A 22,416-nucleotide genomic window follows, 5' to 3' on the forward strand; every position below is an offset into this window, starting at 1 on the left:
GGAAAGATAAAGAAAGTCCATTAACCACCTGAAAAAATAACAGTGAAACGTTTAGTATGAGCAGCAACCATGCAGGAAAGTACCCTCCCAGTATAAAACCCTGGGAAACCTCCCAGTCTTTGAAGACATGCTATTTCATAGATTTGGAAGCAAAATGTCCTACCTCCTTCCACAGACCAGTTATGCCTGCACAAGAAGTATTGTAAACGTACTACAGCAGAAGCACTTTTTCACCTTTGTTGACAGAGGCAGTATTGGGTAAGAGTAGAAAAAAAGGCATAATTCCATTAAGAAACATAATTTTGTGGGTTTTTTAAATCTTCATGGCATCTGAAGGGCCACACTTGAGCTTTCCCAGGCTGACTGGGCAGCACGCAAATGTGTTCTACGGAGTGTGATCATAAGTACTGTCTCATGGCTTTGAAGCATCAGGTGAGTATTAAAGCTGCTTCTTCAAAAATGGCAATTAGTTGCATTGCTTTGAGAAAAACATGTAGACAAGCTGTTTTATTTAAAGGCTCTAAATAGAAGCCATTAGACTCCCAATCTGTAAGAGATCCGATGTGATTAGTCATATTGATGTAGTTTTGGTTGTAAGCGGTAACTCCTTCCAACAGCCCTGTTTTGTGGCTATGTAACTGTATGTAAAATTTATATAGCAGAGGGAAGGGACTAAGCTGAAGAATTTTGCCCATACAATTAAGGGGCTGGTTCTGATTTTAGAAAATAAGGCACGCTTGGTAATTTACTCTCAACTTAAAGAGTGTGCATAATGCTGCTTGCCATTATTTGTTACTTCATTGCCCTTAGGCACTTCAGGCAAAAATACTTCTTTCTGTATATAAGTAGAGATAAAGCTCCAAATGCAAGTCTTGCTGCCATTGCTAGATAATGCTGTTGAAGAACTAAACATTTTGGTTCAATGCTAGACCTGTTCAGATGACCCTACAAGTCAGCCCTGCAGTCTTTGCGCAGTTGTAAACTAAGCGAAGACAGAGACTCCCGAGAAAGAAAGCTGGTGCATTTATAGCACACATCCCTTTGGTTGTGGGATGTGTCAGCCTCCGTACAGTGCAGAAATCCCAAAATAATTTGTCCGGTTCCAAAATACTGCATTTCTCCATTGCAGCAAAGGTTTGCTCTGTCAGGGGAGAGCATTCCCTGGCTCGTGAGCTGTGCGTAGGGGGGCAGGCTGTGCGACGAGTGAGCTACTCAAAAGAACCCTGCCTTACCCAGCAGGAGTAACAGCAAATAGGCTGCTTTTTAGCAAGGGCTTTCTCAGAATAGCAGTGGTGTCTTTGAGCTCAGACAACACAGTGCAGGACTCAGGGGTTTTCCAAGGCAGCCTGAAGGGCACAGCTCCTGCCAAATTACCTTTCTCTTTCTTTCTTTCTTTTTCTTTCTTTTTCTTTCTTTTTCTTTCTTTTCCTTTCTTTTTCTTTCTTTTTCTTTCTTTTTCTTTCTTTTTCTTCTGTCCCCATTTCCCAGTTTAGCTCTTCGTTAGGTCTTCTGTGATGACACAGAAGTTGCAGTCAGTTAAGATCTGCTTCCCTGGCTAACGTTAGCTGCTGGCAGCCACATGATTAGCATTTGGTCATCTGCCTTTGGGCTGCAAGGCCTCCCAGCCTGATTTCATGTTAGTTAGTACTTGCTATATGACAGCGATGAGCAGAGGGTTCCTTTGGGAGGGCACAAGCTCCTTCACTGCACCTGCTGCTGCCGACTCCATGCGGCGGTCACAGCCATGCCCTCACGCACACGTCTGTGTGCAAACCCTGTGCAAATCGGTGAAGTTGTGTGCCCTGAGCACTAGGGAAATTGGGACACAGAACTCTCTGAGGAGACTGGGAGCAGTGGCATCTGTTCATGTCTCAGAGTCAGCTTGGAAGGCGAGTGATGTCTTACTTAACAAGAGCTGTGAGCACCCTCATTTAAGTCACTGCCATTGGGCTAAAAACGCATCCGGTTCTACGTGGCTGAAGCAACATCACTGCATGAGGAGCATGCAAGATGCTGATCTGAGGAAGCCATTACTCAGAGACCACTGTGAAAGCTCCCTCGCTCACCGTCACTAAAACCGACCCAGAATAGCCTGTAGTTACCTGTTTGTTTATACGGAAGGAGCAATCAGTTCTTACAGCAGTAGTTAGTGAACTGTGCTATTCAGTTCAGCTTCCTCTTCAAGCTGGGACAGACCCAGCTGGGACAGACCACAGTGCTTCAGGGATACGCTTCCAAACACCAGCTCCTGTTAGCTGCATGGTTCCTGTTAACTAAAGTGTCAGCAAGACACGTGGCCAGTTGTATCTTCATATTCTTGAGTGCTCTATGTGTTACGACAGGTTTTCCCTTACCAATAAGACAGGCTCAAGGTGCCAAGGGTGACGTGCTGTGCGCGCCATGCCATTTTCATCCGTTTGTCAGCAGGAGAGCTGCACAGTACTCCTCAGTTTTATCATGTGTTCTATTAGAAACTGCTCAAAGCACTTTCCAGCTTTAAGTATAATAGCACCAGTGCTCTCATAAAAGGAATTTCAATGCTGCTTTGCTCTTTTTTCAAATGGACATGTAGTTATGGACAAACAGGGAAAGTAGCAGTTTTCATGAATAAACAGACTGATTAAGGGGAGAAGCTAATTGTGTAGAATACTATCTTATACTTAATTAGCAGACACTGCTTAAGAAACAAAATCCAGATGTTCAAGGTTGCCCTGTGATTTCTCATTCCTTTCTATCTCAAAAGGAGACTGAAAGATACAGCGGAGGGAAAGCTTTCACATTTATACTCGTGTGTGTGTGTGGTTTATGCAAGGCTTACAAATTTCACACTTAGTTGTTACAAACCACAGACAAACTAGTAAAAACTGTAAATCTCTTTTTCAAAATGAAAAAAACCCCAAACATTGCCATGAAGTTTCATCTAAAGTGAAGACTTAGGCACTTAAGCTGAACAAATTGATATGCATCATTTGTCTTGTGGTAACCAAATTCAAATGCCAGGTAACCTGCATTAGGTTTAAATCTCAGTGAAAGTTTAAATTTAATGTCCTTAGGAGCAAACAGTCAGCGTGCTGGTCAGTTTACTGGCTTATATGTTTGGGCCTGAGAGTTGATTAAGTGTGTGTCAATACGTGTCAAAATGTCACTTGCTTTACAGTCAGGTTTGTCCATTCTTGAGGAGTCTAACGATAGTTTTAAAATGTTTCTAATACTTACAGTACTACTTCCTATATTATATGATAGGACATTTTTATATTCTATAATAAAAATTACAGGTTTTTTGTAAATAGAATGTAATATTTATATTCATATCTGAACTTATCCTTTTGACAGGGAGAAAAACACATATTGATTTCTAGGGGCTCCTGCTGATGAGCATCTGTAGTTTAAGGAGTTACTATTGGCAACTGTCTGTTTCTTTCATTTGCTGGATGTTATCAGCCCCTTAGGAAGAGCAGCACGCAGGCATTGTGTCAGTGCTTACATCTTGTAGCACAGCAGCATAAGCTACCATCAGTTGGCCGCTATATTCATCTTATATAGTGACATATAGTGTATGGAATTATATGTATCTGATAAGTATATAATCATATGCAGAGTGTAGTAATGTATAATTGTAAGTGGAGTTTTTTGTATTATAATGATCAGAAATTTTAACCTGCAGCATTTAACATGTTGACTTATTGACCTCTTATTTCCCCCCAGCCATGGGCAGAAAAGTGGGAGAGGCTGCTAGGGACCGTAGGCTCTTTAACTGATCTTGCAAGATTCAATAGAGGGATCCCGTCCCAGTTGTAAAACAGCAGAGAGGGCTCCAGAGTGACAAAGTTTCTTTTGCTGGGTCCCTGTGATGAAATAAGTCAGTTTCAGCCTGAAGAGGGGAGAAGGAAAGTCTCTGTCCCATTTGATGACAGTTTACTGCAAGACATCCCATCATTTGCCTAATCTCCAGTCATCATCTGCTTGGTTATCTATAATTGATCATCAAGCACATAGGAGATAAGAAGAAAACCCTGGTCAAGAACAAGGAAGCCAATGTAGCAGGGAAAATTCCCTATATAAAAGCATTAAGGTACAGAATACAGGACTCAGTACTTGCTGCATTCTACTTAATTCTGTAAGAGCTAGACCCAGTCACCATGGAAGAGAAGCAGCTTTGCTTCATTCAGGCTGAGAAGCCTCATCTGTTTAAAAGGCAACTCCAGATGCCCAAGCTTTTGCGCCCTGCTTTGGATTTGGTTATGCCAAACTAGGAACTGCCAAGTGGCAAGTGGGTACCATCTGCCAACTCTCCTGTCCTGTTGATCAGCAAGGCTTCACCAGCCAGTGAAATGTAGGCACTGGCGGAGCCCACGTGAGTGGAGACAGAATATTTGTGCCAATTCAGTGTATTATTGAAATAGCATTGGTTTATTGACACAATCCCACGCTGATGATATGCATCTGTCAAACAGTTTTTACTCAATAGTTGTTTAATTTCCAGTTGAATTCAGCAAATCTTGTTATTTCCCAGCTATCGGTCCTGCAGCTGATTTTTCACTTGAGGGTCACCAAAGACTATCCAGTTTTCAATAGTCCCATTTGATCTCAAATTTTCAATTTCTAGTTTAATAAATATGCCATTTCATAGCACTTTCTGCATTTACCTATGAGTTCATTTTCCGCATGACAAAGTATCCTGAGTAAAGCTCTTGCATATGTAAGACAGTGATATATTTGATGTTTTCAGCTACGCTGTCCTGCTAAACAATGAGACATAAAGCAACTGTTGGTAAAGGACAGAAGTTAAAGGATTCCTTGCATCTCCACAGCAAGACTTGACTGCTGTCCTACTAGGCATCCTTAGCTTGCATTCAGGGTAGTATGAATTAGGCTTGCATATTGAGAAACGCCAAGGAACATGTTTCTGTTTCACTGATGAAACCTGTCAAAGGCAGAAGTGTCCATAACGTGATGTAACTGCAAGGCAGTTCCATGCAGTAGGCATCTCTCGCTGCCTGTCACCTGGTTGCTTTCTGGAGTCCCACACAGGCTGACTTTTAGCCACCATGAATGCACTTAATGTGTTGCAATACCTAAAAATCTCTCATGCGCTTCGCTTTGTTTCCATTTTTGGAGACCAAACACCCGAACAGTCGTATTTCAAGGCTGAGAGACCATAAATTGCATTCAGGACCCGACAGGAGATTAGCTTTAATTTTTAGATGCCTCAGGCAGCTTCACTGTAGCCAGAGGGTATGCAAAGAAGTTTTTTGAAATGGAATTTGCCACAAGCAGTATATGTAAACATACTTTCACAAAAATGTAGGGTTTTTTTTTCCCCTTTCTTAAAGAAAGTAAGGTCAGTTACCACTACTACTGTGAAATCAGTATTAGACTGTCAGCTACCAAGAAAATATAGGAATACTAGAGTTTATGCCCGCGCCTTCATGCATTTTAGCAAACAGAGTGAGAAGGTTTCTGTGCACATGCTTGGTTAAGTTTGGTAAAGATCAACCTAGATTAGAGCAAAGTGATTTGCAAGTTATGACCGATGCAAGACACTGTCAGGGCTTTTACTTCATTATTCCTCCTTCACTCTCACTTAAAAGACCTTCATCCAAGTATCTGCTGCCTAATCTCCATGGTTTCAGGTGATACAGGTGCTGGAAAGGGGAACAAGAAAAAGCAAGGGATACTGTTTCTATTTCCTTGTGACTGATGCCACAGTTCTTCTCTGCAATTGAGAGAGGGTTGCTACCTGAGAAAATCACCTGGTTATTACATCTCTTACAGCTTTGATAGCTGTATACATTCTGGGCTGCTAATGCTGGTTCTTAGTCCACGAGCTAAAGAAAGCTTTTTCAGAACAAAGTGGTGATTTCTGTAGTCTTTAATTTAGGCGTTCCTCTCTGTGCTTTACTCCTGACCTGCAGGCAATGCTGAAACCTTCCCACTTGCACATCTCACCTCTCATATAGATGAGTGATAGCAGATGTTCAGAAGATGGCCCATCAGGGCCAAGCTGGGAACTGGGAAAGGGGGGCGGGAGGGAGGGGGAGTGAAATATAAGAGTATTTAATGCTAAAAAGAGACACAAAGATGTAGACTTTGTGCAGTGATTGTGCAGGAGAGCCCAGCAGCTGAACAAGTAGTTACAAATGGACTGAAGTTAACAGTCTCATTTTTTCATTAATTTTTGACTCGTGGTTGAAGGAATAGCATCAGGGTCTGAAAAGGAGAAACCGTACTTTAACTTCCTTGGCCTTTCCAATACTCTACATCTTTCCTGCAATATGACACCCAGTTGTAAACTTCATTCATCTCTTCTGTCTTGAGGATTTGGCTACTGTAGCATTTCTGCCTCACTAGAGGAAACAGCTTAGCCCCACCATGGAAAGCAGAATTCATCATGATGATTTTTTTCATGTAAATAATGAAATCTGTGAGTTTATCAGTGTTAATGTGCTCAAACTATAACATTGCACAGGCTAAGTTACTCTGCAGAAATAAAAAATTTGAATTCTGGATCAAAAAGGTAACACAGCTTCTGATGGCAATAATGCTTGCCAGTTTTTGAGGTGCTAGTGTTTTAAGAAATATGGCCAGGGACATGAGCTGGAGCATTTTGCAGCATTGTAGTTCCAGCATATCAGTTACCAAACACTGCATTAGAATTTATAAATGGAAGATTATTTAAGAGCCAACTTTCTTAAAGTGGCTTGTGCTACTACATTAACTAGAGCAAGCCTTTGTTGTTTTCTAAAGCTGACCAAGGTTATATGATTTTTGTGGGGGTTTTTGTTTGTTTTTTTTAGGGAAGTTAAGTCTGGCTATGGAACTTTAGAGTTTGAATAGTAACTGAAATTTTTCAATGCATCACACAATATCAAATCATAGATTAATACTGCCTATCCTCATTTCCCTTCCACCACATTTAAAGCAACTGTACTTTATAGTACATTGTCCAGTTCATCCAGATTAAAGCAGTAGTTCATCCTCCCCTATCCAAGGTCATGCTTACAGCTCTCCTCAACTGGAGATTTTCCCTGAATATCTCCTTTTCTGCTTGTGAAAATAATTAATTCCCCTTGTGTGGTGCTGAAGGGCTTCAGACTCAGAGCAGCTGCTGCAGTGTATCCCTTCGTTCCTGGTATTTGTTGCTTGCTTTCAGGAATACCTTTTTATAACAAAGAAGAGCTTAGGCATGGCTAGCAATTGGCTTTAAGAAACAGTACAAACTGCTTTTTCTTCAGAACCGAAGTGCTGTATAGCATTATTTAGCTTTCCATGCAGTGTTTCCTTCCAAGTTTGAAGATGAATGAAGGGAAACATGCATGGGAACCATGTTCTGCTGCCACCGTATGTACATGACATTCAGTGTCACAGGTCAAAAAGCAGCCAAAAGTTTAAGGCATTGCAGAGGCCACTGGGTTTGTGTTCAAGGTTCATTCATGTTTTCTTATCTTTTATTGGCTGTCTTTATTTTAAATTTCTGCATTGCTTTATTGTGAAGGGTTATAACTGGGCTTTATTAGAGTCATGGGATAATAGGGCTGAGAGGCAGTAAAGTCCACAGGAAGAAATGTCGTGGCAAGAAAATGGTCCCTCTCAGAGAACACAAAGCCAGCCACCAACTGTGCCACTATCTGGAATTCCCTGGGTGACTGAGTTCAGTGTCATTATCTGTCATGAGTATACAAAGAAAGGAAATAGAAAAAGAGGGACAGATTTCCCCCACAGTCCGCAATCTTATTTCATCAATGGCTTCATTACAGCCTCAGTGTATTGATCTCACAAGTCCTAGCTAGGATTTTCACATTCAAAAAAACAGCATTAACTTTTCAGACTAAATCCATATTCTTTATACTTTACTTTACAGTTATACATTATATGAATGCCAAGGACAACTTTTAAAATAATACCACCCATCCAGTGGATGAGCTTGTTTTCACTGCTTTGATTTTGCCCATCTCTTAACTCCCAGATTATTTTTTTTTTTAATCTTCAGGCTGCTGGCTCAAAAATAACAATTGGAAAATGACACGTTGGCAGACAATTGCTCAAAAAGCTTTTTACCTTTTCAAGATCAGGTTTAGTTCCCGCTTCAGTAAAAATTATTTCAGACACGAGTGGAAGCATTCCTGCCTGCTCAGGAAGATGCTGGACCACCAGAGGCTGACTTTATAAAATCTTCACAAGGGCCTTGTCCCATCCATGGTACCGCACTGACCCTTTGTCCCAGAACAAAGGACTTCTGTTTGCTCCAGTGAGGTGGAGACTGATGTCTCCTTCATGATTGTTCAGGTTTCACACAAAGGGTCTATTCTGCATGAGTTGCTGGAGCAAGCAGAAGAGGAAGGGTCAAAAATTGTCACTAGAGTGTGTTTCTGCTCAAACTCTGTAATCGCAATAGGAAGTAGGAAGGGCTGCAGAAAACTCAGGACGGAAGAAAATGTCTAAGTTGTAAAGTCGACAGTTTTCACAGAGAGATTAGGAATCTGCGAGCTTTGGTTTATTCAAGCTTTTTTAAAGTGAGGCTGTAAAATATCCTGCTTTCTATAAAAGTTAAAGCAACATAATTCAATGAGGAGATACACTGACTAGCTTAAACAATGTAGTGACCCAAACCAGCCTGAAAAATACCACCTAAGGATTTTCAGCAGCAGTTGGTGAGAAAGCAGATGTGGTATCACGTTAATGCTGTCAGAGAGTCAGTGTATTCTGCAGCTGCTGGACCTAGCTTTATTTCTGAAGAATGTCGTGCACTGTCACTCTGAACTATAAGGAAAGCTGAGGGAGGCATGGGGAGACTTAGATCTGTAGAAACCAATTATTTCAGGAGAAGATGTGAAGTTAGGGAGTTTTCCCGCAGGCAGGCTCAGGTTTCTTTTGCTCCCCCTGCTGCTTGACAAATTTTATAACAGCTGTTTTCAGCTGTACGCCACCCTTCGCAGAACACAAATTTCAGAGAAATCTATACTGACTTGTATGCGCCTGAGGGATAATTGCTATAAAAGAATGTCCTTGTGATTCAAGTCATCAGCATTACAATAAACTGCTTTCAAATACGACTGTGGTCTGACATTTTTACTGCGCACAGATCCAGGGCTTTTTGCTTCATAGGGTCACAGGATTATTCAGGTTGGAAAGGCCTCAGGAGTTCATCAGGTCCAGCCTCTGGCTCAGAGCGGGGTCAGCTGTGAAGTCAGGGCAGGTTCCCTGGGGCTTTGGCTAGTCTGATCTTGAAAACCTTACATTTCACACAGAAGAAAAGGACCCACTTTCTGCCTGCTTCAGAATTACAGGACACGTGAGCATGTCATCGTGATACCCCAACAGAGTGTCAGACTGTGGGAATATTCAATGCCTCCATTTAGACTGATCAGATTTTTATTTTTTTTTTTATGTCAAAAGCTGTATGTCAAAAGCTCCTTAAGACTGCCAAAACTGGGGTAGCTGTGCTAAGACCGCTCTCTGTCATGATTTACAGCAAAGGTAGCATAGGATTCTGCAGGTTCATTCTGGTGTGGGCCAGGCAGTGGTGTGCAGTAAGCTTCCATAGGAAGCCAGTGATACTGGCCTCTAGTGTCGTACCATGCCCAGCAGTTCCTTCACAGCTTCCAAAGAACTTCATGATTATTTATAGCCACATGCTTAAAAAAAAAAAAAAAGCACTAATAAAAAAACCCCAAGTCTTTAAAGGCAAAAAGTTTTTCATTTGATTATTTTCATGTTAAACTCACATGTGATTTCCGATCAACAGGGAATAATGTCTTTAAGATAAAGCCTAGACTTCTTGATTTCTTGGTCCGCAATAAAACACAAAATCCTTTATTTGTGTAAATCGATGAGTAGTTGGATCTCCTTCCTTCGTAAGAACCGTGTTGAACACTTTCCATGTTGTTCAGCTACTTGAGAGACTGCATAGTGGAATGAGTGCTTCAGGAGGTATTAGGAATTTGTATTCTATTGCACAGCTATATACAACATGGAAACACACTCCACCTGTAGTCTGAAAAGGGGTGTAACTAATAACTAGTTCTATAGTTTCAGTACTAGTAGTTAACAGTTCAAAACTGTTGTTACTTTTATTCTTTTTCCTAAAAATACAGAGGAGAAGTGCGGTTTCCTTTAACATTGAGATACTAGAGTAAGTTTTTGAGTGACAAGTCCCAGTACTACAGAGTCATTTAGAGAACTAAATTTTCAAGGTCAATGAAGGTATGGATTTGGAATAGCCATAAGAACAGCACTAACAAATTCAACAAATGTATTTTTTTCCAACATCTTGCGAAATAGAATGTTGAACAGACGAGTCAAAATCAGTTTTTCACACTGATGCAAGTTAGAACAAGATAGTGTTTTGACTTAGAAACATATCTGCGAGATTAGCTCATCTTGTAAGTGTGATACAAGCACTGAAAGGAGATAGAATTATGGAAGTTCTGCTTGTGTGAGAAAGAGAAGCCATAAAGATGTTTGGCAAATCATTCTTCCATATTAATAGAAGCGATAAACTTAACTGGTACTGTCCCAAAGATTTGAGGTGCAATTCAAAGCTGAGATGTGTAATAAGGTATGAAGTAGATTTCCTCTGCCCTCACTGGGCACCACATAGCATAAATGAGCATAGAGAGGTCATGAACAAGCCATCAGTTAAATTAGTTAGGATGCAATCCCCAATACATACATAGAACAATATTTTGAGGGTAAAACACTGCTCTTGAACAGCCATACATCTGCAAATATAGCAAGTTCAATAAATGATAGGAAACATCTGCTGAGAGTTGTTTTGCAGGAGATAAATATGAACTGCATATCATCACTGAAAAACCTTTAACAGGTTAACTATACCCTTCCTCCTGGCAAAATCTGTTATTCCCGGCTCATTCCAGGCCGGTGTATGTCTAGCATGTTTTTAAAAAAAACATCCATTTTGGATTCCATAACTTTTTTCTGAGGAACGTAGAGCCATATCGTGTCTTTGTCATCAGGCTGTATTTCTTCTAACTGGAGACAGCACTGAAGTCTAGAAATGTTGCACTGTTGTTCGTAGCTCACTGGAATACTCTTTTGTGCCTTATATTTATCAATGGATGTCCCAAAAGACAGGCAGCTTTCTACAAGTGCCTAAAAGCAAATCAGTCTAGCACCCTGCAGATTACTATACACACGACAATAGCCTTTGTTAGCATAATGTATTATAATGCATTATGTAGTGGGTCTCTGAGGTTTAGTAATCCCTGTCAGCAACCAGAATAAATGGAAACAGCTTCCAGGAGATGCAGAGCCTATGAAAAGACTGTTAGTTTTCAAGAACTACTGGCATTCAAACTTGCACACTCAGCATCTGAAACAAACTCTCATGAACAGTCTTTTCTCACAATCATTTGTGAAAGTCAAATGCATGAAGTGTACTTAAGAAAAGAGATTACAGAGAAGTTGGACTGAGCACTAGCAGTTTGGTACTTTCCCTGCCATTCTCTCAGGCTTGTCCACTGCAGAAGTTTTTGATGTCTAACCTTTTAATATGCCTAGACATTGAATTTGCTAGCTGAGGTTCCACATGAAAGTAAGGACACCTACTTACTGAGAGTGTCAAAGCCACAAGTGAGAGGGTTTTTTGACTTTTTTTAGTGCAAAACTGGATTAAAAAAAAAAAATTAATATCAAGATATTTTGTATGCACAACGTAATGCTGCATGGGATGAAGGTGCACCACAGTTATTGAACTCCTGAAGCTGTAACTGCCAGCAGCTCAGACCATGCAGCCAGGGGAGTGCGTCCCTTACTCTGTGCTTGCCCTGCTCTTTGTGCCCTTTCCTTACGCAAACGCCCAGTGACCTTTAGCAGGGAGATGGCACTAATCTGGCTGGAGCTTTGGTCTGATCTAGTACAGCTGTACTGAGTTTCTTATGCCACTGTAAGTTAGTAACATATTTAATAAAGTCCTTCAAATTTTACTACTGTACCTCACTTAAAGACATGTTACCCAGTTACCAGTTCAAATTATTTAAAACGCTTCCAGAAATGCTTAGGCTACTGTTGTTTATACAGAGCTAACACCACCATAATAAATACTGCTGTCTTTACTCAGGTCTGCAGATTCTCTGTAGTGTTCCACTCTGCTGTTTATATCTTCAATTTTCCTGTATTTTTAAAACGCTCGTCACCGCTCAGTTGAAGTTCTGTTTAAATGATCAAAGGCTTTAACAAAACTATCCTTTAATATCATGCTGCACTCATACCATAACAGAAAATCAAATCAACTCTGTTACTAGAATTCCGCAAGAAAAATCCTTACTCCCAAAGCATTAAAATGCCTCAGCCGAGTTGCCAAGTACAATATTCATTACTGTATAGAGTCATTGCAGTCAACTGCAATTTGCAACCTGAAGCTGCAGTGCCATTATACATGTGTGTTGCTAGCCTGCGCGGAAGCTTTTACTGTTTCATCTTCACCTCTTGATTAGATTAAATGAAATTATAACTGTAACCCTACCCAAGCCTATTTATTCTATTTTTAACCTTGCAGACACATGCAGAAAGAAGTAAGGGAGAGGGGGTAACAAACTTTCTTTTAATGAAAAGAAAGATAGGAGACATACTATAGGTAAATCTGTTTCCTAGAATCTTTCCTGAGTAGATCCCGTCTCTAACTGTGTGTACCACTCTCCCTGTTTCACTGGACTACTTGCATAATTTAATCTTTTACCATCTTCTCCAGCTTCCTTTCTCATCACTCCTCGCCCTTTACCAAGGTAATTGCAAACATCGTGCAGACCACTCATCATCACCACAAAAAAGCTAAGACTTCATCCTATTTTCAGTATACCTCATCTGTGATAGAATCACTAGGCGGGATACCTTCCCGCCTTTGCAGGTTTAGTGTTACTGTTTTCCTGAAGAAGAGCCTATTTCTTTCTAGTAGATTTTGAACTTGGCTTTGAAATAATATGGAAACTTCCCAAGTCGCAAGTGCTCTAAAAGTTAAATAGCAGAGGGCTTGCATGATGCGAAGCATTAATTTCTTTTCCTGCAGCTTTGTCCCCTGTGGGCAATGAGAATATCATCTGCCTATAATACGACAGAGAAGAATCTCTTTGGAAAATGAAAGTAGTTATCAATATTGCAACCAAAAAAGGGAAACGTTGAGACAAAAATAGAAGGTCCTGCTGCTGCCATGCCTCACCTCCTCAAACTGCTTATTCTTGAGCTTAGCAGCCACAGCTGTCTGTGCCCACTAGCTGCTATATAAGAAGTGCTCTTTGAAGCCATTTATCAGCACTGACTCTGCTGATGAGGGGAGCGGGGAACACTGCAGTTTGCAACAGCTGAGGAGGAATGACTGCATACCACCTGGGCATAAGTCATTACGCCTGATTTGCAAACTGACCTTCCTCTTGTAGGAGCTGGATGGAGATTGAGTCTGTTCTTATTAAGGCCAGAAACAAAGTTTAACTTCAAAGAGAACAAGATTGAAAACAAGGCTTTTGGTCACTTATTTGTGTGTCTGTCTAACTGTGTTAGAATACTCTTTCAAGTGGCTGTTGAAGGAAGAAAGACTGCTGTATTTGCCTTTTGCTAGCAGTGGGCAGACTGCTGTTAGCATAATTGCGTGGAATCTTGCAGCAGCAGTAACTATACTGCTCAGTAGGATACTAATGGCATTGTGCAGTACAAGCAGTGTAAAGGCCTTTGCTTTCATGAAGACAGCAAATTATAATTGAAGAGTGGGCATCTTTGCATCTTATTTCGTTAGTGGACTTTGAAGAAAGATTTGACAAGCTATGCCCTGTGTGGTTGCTTTACAGGTCATATGCAGTAAGAGTAAAAATCACTGCAATCTGCCTAATGATGTCTGCAACAATGAAAGAATTTGCTCTGTTACTGTACAGTTACTTTTTAATAATTGGATTCTCAGCCACACAACCTTCTCTGCCCTGGATTGTCCCCTCTGCTTCAGTTGTACCCTGTGCAAGTAGTTTGGCAGGGAGAGAGAAGTGCTGGCTAAAGCAGAGAAAAGTCCATGCTCAGTTCATCTTCTGCTTTTACCTCCTCCACTTACTAATCTCTGTATAGGTGGTGGAGAGACACTGCAAGACACCATCAAATTAGTCAAGTAAAACATTCAATTGTGAAAAATAAATAATGGATTTTACTGTAAGAAGTCGGGAAGAAAACTGAGGATGAGCCTTTTTGCAGGGAGGTGAAATGTTTTGTTCACCGCACAGGCTGTCAGAATGTGAGACCTCCCACAGGCCATTCGGTCAAGGACTTTGGGAAACCTCTGCGGTCTGGGGACTCGCAGGCTAAACAGAAAGGACAATCTCTGGCACACAACCAAAGAACGAGAGTGAAATCCCAGCTGCCTTGGAGGTAATGGGACTTCAAAGACTAAATTTAAAAGCCATCTGAACCTGTAGGGTTGTGACAACTGGATAATAAGAGAAAAGCTAGAAACTATGATGCTAGCTTGTAGGCTAAATTATAAAAGAGTGGTTTTACAGACCCATCAGATTGTACAGCCAGTGTGCATAACTTACTTGGTACACTGGTTTGTAACCTGACAGGAGTACCAGAGCATTTAAGGTTCCAAGTTTTGCCCTGTTCAGTCAGCTTGCTTCCTTAACATCTGCTTTACTGCAAGAATAACAGGAAGAAATCACTTTTTTAATTGCAAAACCCAATTAAATAACAAAGTAATTATACTTGAAAGGATGTCAAGTACCCCTTCTTACAGAAAAAGTCCTGTAAGGGCTGTCAGCACTGTTCTTCGGTGAATGCCTTGAACCGAATCTGGACCTGCCAGCTGCTGAGAGCCCCCCACAGCCCGGCCTGGAGCCCTGCCTCAGGACTGACCAAAAAAATGAAACAACATGTACTGCCTCTGTACCATTTGTTTTGGGTTTTTTATGGAAGTTTTCCATTCGTGTATGGACTAAACAGCACACTCTTTAAAATAAGACGACCTGGCAGATTTGTGGCCTGAGGGCACCGTGTCTGCAGAACTATACTGAACACCTTTGCCTTGGTATCGGGCATATTACATACTAACAGTAATAGTATCAGCAGCGTGTTTAAACCCCTAATCTTAGATTTAGGTGAGATCTCTGGGTCTTGGAGTACTTCAGATATTTAGTTACTATAACATTTGATATCTGTTTAGGAATATGGGTACCTTAACAGAGCAAGTACTGTAAAAACCAAGTGTCTTACTGTTTTTATAGCAGTTAGACCTTTCAAGTACAACCATTTGCAGGCACCATAAAAGTTCTTTCTATATGCATCAGTCTTGGTATGTGAGGAGCCTGAAGAGTAGGAATTGCTTCTGAAGTCGACATGCTTCTCTTTTGGACAGTTGTGTACTCTGTGTATTTGAATGCAAGCTGAGTATAAATATACTGTATGTACACTAGAGTCTTACTGCATTTAAACATTTGAAAATGTCTTTCAGTTGTTGCAAAAACATTGCTTTGAATACATTTCTCAAAGTAAAGGAAAATCATTCTGACTATGTTTATGTTTTGCTGGTGGTTATTTCTTTTCCAGTATTTTTTGTCTGTTTTCTCTCCTACTAAGAGCAATAAAGTCAGTCATGACTTTTGGAGCATTCAGCATCCTCAACAATTGTTGATGGTTGGGGTGGTTCTCTGAAGAATCTTTTATAACTTTCCCTCCAGTTTCTTCTTGGTTACAGTCAGGCTGAACTGTAACATTTGAATTGGTATAATCCAAGTCCAGCAAATATTCTGTTAGACTTGCATGCCTGTGTTATTTTTATTTATGACTGCTTCATAAACTGTTGAGTCAGAACTGTTGCTTAACATGTAAGTTTTGTTGTTTTCTTTCCTCAGTCTATGTGCAAAGAGGCCGAAACATAGAACAGTTAAATAATGTGATTCATCATAAAATACACCTGTCTTAGTGATGATGAAAACCTTGTTCCTTGCATCATACCTCTGAACACTGTAGAAAAGCAAACTTATTTTTATTACTTTGTATCCATCTTCTTCCTTCATTTAAAATCAAAAATACCCATCAGTAGAGTAAACAAATCTTTTAGACCAGGACGTTCTGTCTTTTGTTATGCTTCCCTTCTGAAATAGAAACATTTCTTAATTTTGTTTTCCTAGCTCTGTTTTGTGATGTTTTGGACGCCAAACGTGTCAGAGAAGATTTTAGTTGACATAATTGGAGTAGACTTCGCTTTTGCAGAGCTGTGTGTTGTTCCTTTGCGCATCTTCTCCTTCTTTCCAGTTCCAGGTAAAAAATAAGAAAATAACGATCTGTAACCTTAAAACCAAACCAGCCTTGAGGTGTGGTCATAGAGCCTGACATGGCTGTATATACAAGAGTAGCTAAATGCATGTCTATTATAAGTAATATGTTTTTTATTGAAGCTGGGTGTTGACCACGACTATTTACATGGGTAGTCAAGATACAAATGTTGCAGTAAGAGCAGTCTGTCATTAGGCAGATTTCTGATTGTCAAAAGTCTGAATTCCGGCTGTTGCAGCTGACCAAGAACACACACATGAATGGCATAGTGATACATGCATGCCAAGACTGAAATAAACTGTTTGGAACAGCATCTAGGACAAGCTCCGCAGTAACATCACCTCCTTAGTCTCCCCTTCTGCTCGCAGACTCAGTGGCACTTTCAGGTATCATCAGAGCACAAACAATACAGAATACAAGTTTATGCCCTTGTTCAAGAGAGAGACAGACTTGCAGCAGTAATCAAGATGTTTACCCTCAAAAAATGTGTAACTTCTGTAATCAAATGCTGCATCATGTAGTGTTTTCTGCTTGTATGACGAGACAGTTTTGTAATAAATGTAAACTCCAAATATAAGAATAGGTACATGTAGCTATCTTTTTTTTACGCCTGGCTGTTACACCATATGCCACACAGCAGCTAGATAGAAAATTTTCCTTGGTATGATTTCTTTAGGGAAGGGAATAGGTTTTTTAATGAAGAAAACAGAATGGACCTTCTAATAAATTGGTTGTAAGAGAACAGCTCTTTGGAAAGATTGCTGTCCATAACTGGCTTTTTTTAGTTTGGACACAAGATCTGCTTCGTTTCTAGTAGGGTTTGCCAGTGTGCAAAGTTACCAGGACCAAGTTTCACCATGGTTATTTCTGAACAGTGTTCTCTGCATGAAAAAGCTTCACATGAGATGACTGATTTTTTTTTTACTACTTTTGCCTCCCTTTCTCCCTATCCCCTCCCCTTCCCCTGTTTATGAACAGTGACTGTCAGAGCACACTTGACTGGTTGGCTGATGACTCTAAAGAAGACATTTGTGTTGGCACCCAGCTCAGTGCTACGGATCATCGTCCTCATCGCTAGTCTCATTGTGCTGCCTTACTTGGGGTAAGTCATTCTCTTCTCCACAGAGCTGATGGGTTTGCTTTCCTCTTCATTCCTGTTTCCTGTCACTTGATAGCTGAATTTGCATATCTCAGAACATTTTCCCCAAATACTAACTGTAATATAAAGCCTAAATAGTGTCAATATCTGAAAAAGAAACATCTACAAATTTACAAGTGTGACTTTGCTCTAGGCAGGCATGATAATGATGACCCTTTTGAAAAAATATGCAAATGCGAGAGGCGAAAACGTGTCCTAAGGGGAATTTATTTCCATTCTATTAAATGCACTCTTAAGAAAGCTAATGGAAGAATATCTTGTTTATAAGTTAAATAATCTATTCTGCAGCACTCTTTGTCCATAATTTGATTCATAATGTGTTTCTTTTACTAAACAGTGAAGCCATTAAGAAACAAAGTCCTTTAAAATACCAGTTATTTTCTTTGCCAGTGTATTATGTCTTTGAAGGAAATATTTCTAACAACAGCTTGATTCTATATGCCAGTGGAAATTTAATTATGAATCATGCATTCTCACACAACCGTGACTACTTTCTTTTTATGCCGCCCACAGAGTTCATGGAGCCACGCTTGGAGTAGGATCCCTTCTAGCTGGTTTTGTAGGAGAATCCACCATGGTTGCAATAGCAGCCTGTTACGTCTATCGGAAACAGGTAAGAATTAGGCTCTGCGGGACCTGGTGAAAGCGGATTTCAGTTCAGACTGAGAGTATGCTTTTGAAATGGAACACCCCAGCATCCCCATTTACTGAATTTGGCTTGCTTCCACATGCAGTTTCAAGAGTGTGCAACTTGGGAATTCTTTGGGTTGAAATAAAACCAAAAGGTGCCCTTCCACTGCTAGTGGGCATTCAGGCCATGGGACTCAAAACATGTATCATGGGTATTATCTCCTTGCCACCACCTGTTTTGCACTGTAGATCTGCTACTACCGTACAACATAGCTTCTTTATGGAGACATAGGAACTACTCATCCAAGCTTTACAGCATGTTGTCGTGGTTTAGGCTTGTACATGTAATAAGCTTGGATGAGTCATTCCTGTGTACATGGACATGTATATGTATATGAATACTTTTATTTCTTTACAAAACCAGCTCTGTTGGAAATGGACAAAAAGTACAGTTGCGCTTTTTTTGCCATCTGGCTTAAAACAAGATATACTCCTGCAGCAGTAGAGGATAAGAGCTTACAAATACTTAAACAGGCAAGGATTTCTCATAGGCATACTTCTACATATTTCACACAGTACAGGCCTGCATATACAGAGTAGTAGCAATACATGGGTTTCAAAGAATATTCCACTAAATGAAGTCAAACATAGGATAAATATTGGCTTGGTGACTGGGTACATCCCAGTACCTTGTGCAAGTTGTGCCTTTCCAGTTACGCGTTCAAGTCACTGTGTAGGACAGCGGGATTGACTCCAAGCAGAAACAGCATGGTGTGTACATCATTCCATGGTGCAGAAGGACTCTGTGGATGGGAGCGGAAAATATAATCGATGCATTTACTTCTTCTTTTTCTTTAATTAGATTTCTTACTAAAGGCCAAGCAAAGATGCCTACCACTTCTGTTTTTAGAAAAAAAATACGGAAGATGGAATACCTAAAAGCCTTGTGTTGGAACCAACTAAAACGAGTTTTGACACATATTAACAGTGCAGGCTACAGCAATAGACCAAAGTGTACAAGGTTCATAAGAAAACAGAAGACCCTGATCTCAGTCACAATTAATCTGTCGTGCTTTTCTTGAGCACCAATGAGTGGAACCTGTAGACTCTGAAATGGCTGTTCTTTGCCTGTGGTTTCACAACATATATCTGTTTGGACGAACCTCCTTATTGCATGTTAGTTACAGTAGTGGCTCGTAGAGCATTTCTGGCTGGAGACACGGTGCTTAACTTTTTGCGGTGATGAGTGCAGGTAGTAGTAGGAATAACTGTGCCAACGTAATTTATTCCCTTACCACAATTGGTATGTAACTGACAGCATCATCTCAAAAAACAGTGTGGAAGTGGCAGAGCCAACTGGTAGCTGTATACACCAACTTGTTTTCACCTACAGTGGTAATAAGCAGGCAGCATTTGAGAGCTGCAAATCAAGTGTTGTGTAGACACCTCTGAAATTTTGAAACTCTGATATGCCCAACTCAGCTGAATCAATAATACCTGTGGGGGATTTTTTTGTCAGCTGTACAAGTGTTTTCTGTAAAACTAGTCAGCCTGCTGAGAAACGGATAATAAGGAACAGATGCTTCTACTTGTTTTGTAGTGGGGCTGAATACTCTTTAGCTTTACTAATCCAGGACATCCTGGATGAATCATAGGACTCTTGATTGCCCTCCTGCTCCTGCTAGCCAAAAATACTCTAATATTACTTGGCCCCGGTGGGGTGGGGGATCACAGTGCATCAGCAATACCAAGAAAAGCCAGAATGCTCACATCTGGTAAAATTCCTGAAGTTTGATGTTTGAGAAATTAGGTTGCCACCTCTCTCGCTCGCTCTCCCTCTAGAGGACCTTATCCTCTCTCATATTTTGTTTGCTTTTCTGTTTTGTTTTGTTTTGTTTTGTTTTGTTTTGTTTTGTTTTGTTTTTTTAATAAAAAGTCTGTGATGTAAAAGGTTCCAGATGCCGTCTTCCCTCCAGTGATGCTGAAGCCTGTTTTGGATGTTGCTTAGCATAAGAAATGCCTCTACTATTGCATTTACGTTAGAAAGGAGAAAGCTGAGCCCCAGGAAGGTTATGGAAACCTTCTAAGTTAAGACAACTTATTAGTAATGAGCCGTGAACGTGACACAAATATTCTAGATCTTAATAACGTACTAAAAAAACCCTCCATTATTTGCACCTCGCTTCTCCCAGTGCCCAAAGTTTGTAGGACTGTGTTCGTGCCCAGCTTACTGATCGGGTTCTGAATGCTTGTTTCAATCTAGAAAAAGAAGCGGAATGAGAATGAAGCAGCTACAGAAGGTGAAGACTCTGCAATGACTGACATGCCTCACACAGAGGAAATGACGGACATCGTAGAAATGAGAGAAGAGAATGAATAATAAATGGGATGCAATTGTTCTCTGCAGGGACGATTGGAGTGACACTTCGGCATCTTGTCGTCTCTCATACTTTTTTGTTTGTTCGTTTTTATTTTTGTAATAAAGAGGCCTTGATTTAAAAGGTTTCAGATAAATTCTCTAGCATACTGAGTATGCTCTCACTGATGAGGGACCTAAAAAGAGGTCTTTGCTTCCCCCCCCTCCCCCCCTTCCAATTGAATTTGTTTTCTCACTCCATGCAAACACAAAAAATACAATTGCATCACTGTAGAGTCTTCCTTACTTATGCATCCACCTCCTCTGGACAATCTGCATTTGTCAACCAAAGCCCTGCTCTCTGTGCACTTGTGTGTGCGTGTGTGCGTGCATGCACTTGCACGCTCGCACACGCACATGCACGCGTACCACTGGCTCAATGCTACTGCCATAATCCTACTCCCTCCCCTCTTTCCTTTTCCTTCCTTTTCTTTATGAGAAATGTAAAGGAAAAGAAGTTTGGAATACAGAGCTTTATTTTACTTGCTTGAAAAATGACTTTGCTACATAAACTAATATACTATGGTGAACTATATCTTTTTGTTTGGCCTCATCACTAGAGCTTATACTGCACAGGGTACAAGACAGGGAGGAATGTGTGAGTCTTCATGTACAAAGTGGAGAAAAACAGATTCCTCTCTCGTGTTAAAAGTGTGTGGATGTGTATATACACACACAGGTACATAAACAGAGACATACATATATATATTTATATATATATATGCATATGATAAATAAAATACACATGGGACAAGAACTCTATTTAGCTTTCATTCCATCAGAAAGATAGTAATCTTTTGAAAAATGTAAACATTTAATTCAGAATTTTCTTGAATCGTTAAGCCCCACCTTACGTATAATTTTCTTTAGAAAAAAAAAACATGCACTTTCCTCTTGTGAAGAGGGTGATGGCAACTGATAGACTTTGACTGTATTTGAATTTAAAAATAAATATTGACAAGCTTTACCAAAGTTCTTGTCCACTGATTTGACTTTAATTTTTAAAGGTTGCTCTATATACTTATTTCTGGTGCCTATATATTTAAAAAAAAAACAAACAGATAACGTATGCAGGATACCATGGTTTATGGCATTACTACACATAGCTCCATGAATTTTTTTATAAAGAGATGTACACATACTCACACCCACGTGTGCGTATGTATATGTACATGCATATATGCACACACACACACATATGTATGTTTTGCTATAATATATTTACCTATGCAGTAGATGAAAATCCATATGGTGAAGCTCAAGTACTGATGATCCTCCTCCAAGTTGTTAATTAGGGACCTTGATCATCTGTTAGCTCTCAAGGCAAGAGTTGCGTGGAAGCGGGGAGCTGCTCACATTCGTCAGCAAGTGCGGTGCTGAGCTTTGCGAAGGCGTCAGGCGCTGCATGGCCGGAGTGGGCCGTAAATGGCAGCGCGTGAGGGTGGGTGGGTGGGTGACTTGTATTGGGTGGAAACGCAGTCTATATAAGAGGTGACCGAACCAGAGAGGGTTTGGGTGCCACCGATGATGGCTGCAAGAGCAGCTCGTATTTCTGCCCTCTTCTGTGCTTGGCTGCGGGGCAGCATTCGTTACCGGTGTGTAGTAGCTTGGGTCCTTTCAGATTTAATCATGCCAGAGTCTGGAAACTGTTATTCTCCATGCTATATCCATAGGTCAGTTAATTTAAACCTTATTTAGTAAAAGTATATTTTTCTAAGTTGTGGAGATGATTATTTAATTGTGGACAAATTCCGGTTCTCGGTTTATTTGCCAGGTAGTCCCAGCTCTCGGAGAACTATCGAAACTAAACATTACTTTAAATGTTATATCAATATATGTGTATGTAGACATACACATGTGTATAAATATATATATTGTATATTATGTACATTTATTTTAAGCTACAGTACATTTCCTATTTTTCCAAGTTCAGCTAAAAATGTCTCTA

At 40.3% G+C, this 22,416-nt stretch overlaps 1 protein-coding gene across 2 annotated transcripts in view; it reads left to right on the plus strand.

The window, feature by feature from the left end:
- The window catches only part of ANKH (ANKH inorganic pyrophosphate transport regulator), a 102,689-nt gene extending 81,688 nt beyond the window's left edge, over positions 1-21,001 (plus strand). For both annotated transcript variants that reach the window (XM_082499673.1, XM_082499674.1), the window contains exons 9-12: positions 16,119-16,248; positions 17,242-17,365; positions 17,936-18,035; positions 20,316-21,001. In XM_082499673.1, the coding sequence (XP_082355799.1) occupies positions 16,119-16,248; positions 17,242-17,365; positions 17,936-18,035; positions 20,316-20,432 (471 nt within the window). In that variant the 3' untranslated portion in view covers positions 20,433-21,001. The remainder of the gene's footprint in view (positions 1-16,118; positions 16,249-17,241; positions 17,366-17,935; positions 18,036-20,315) is intronic.
- The last annotated feature ends 1,415 nt before the right edge of the window (positions 21,002-22,416 follow it).

This window comes from Vanellus vanellus (genome assembly GCF_965231255.1).
Source record: "Vanellus vanellus genome assembly, chromosome: 2".
Classification (NCBI taxonomy): Eukaryota; Metazoa; Chordata; class Aves; order Charadriiformes; family Charadriidae; genus Vanellus; species Vanellus vanellus.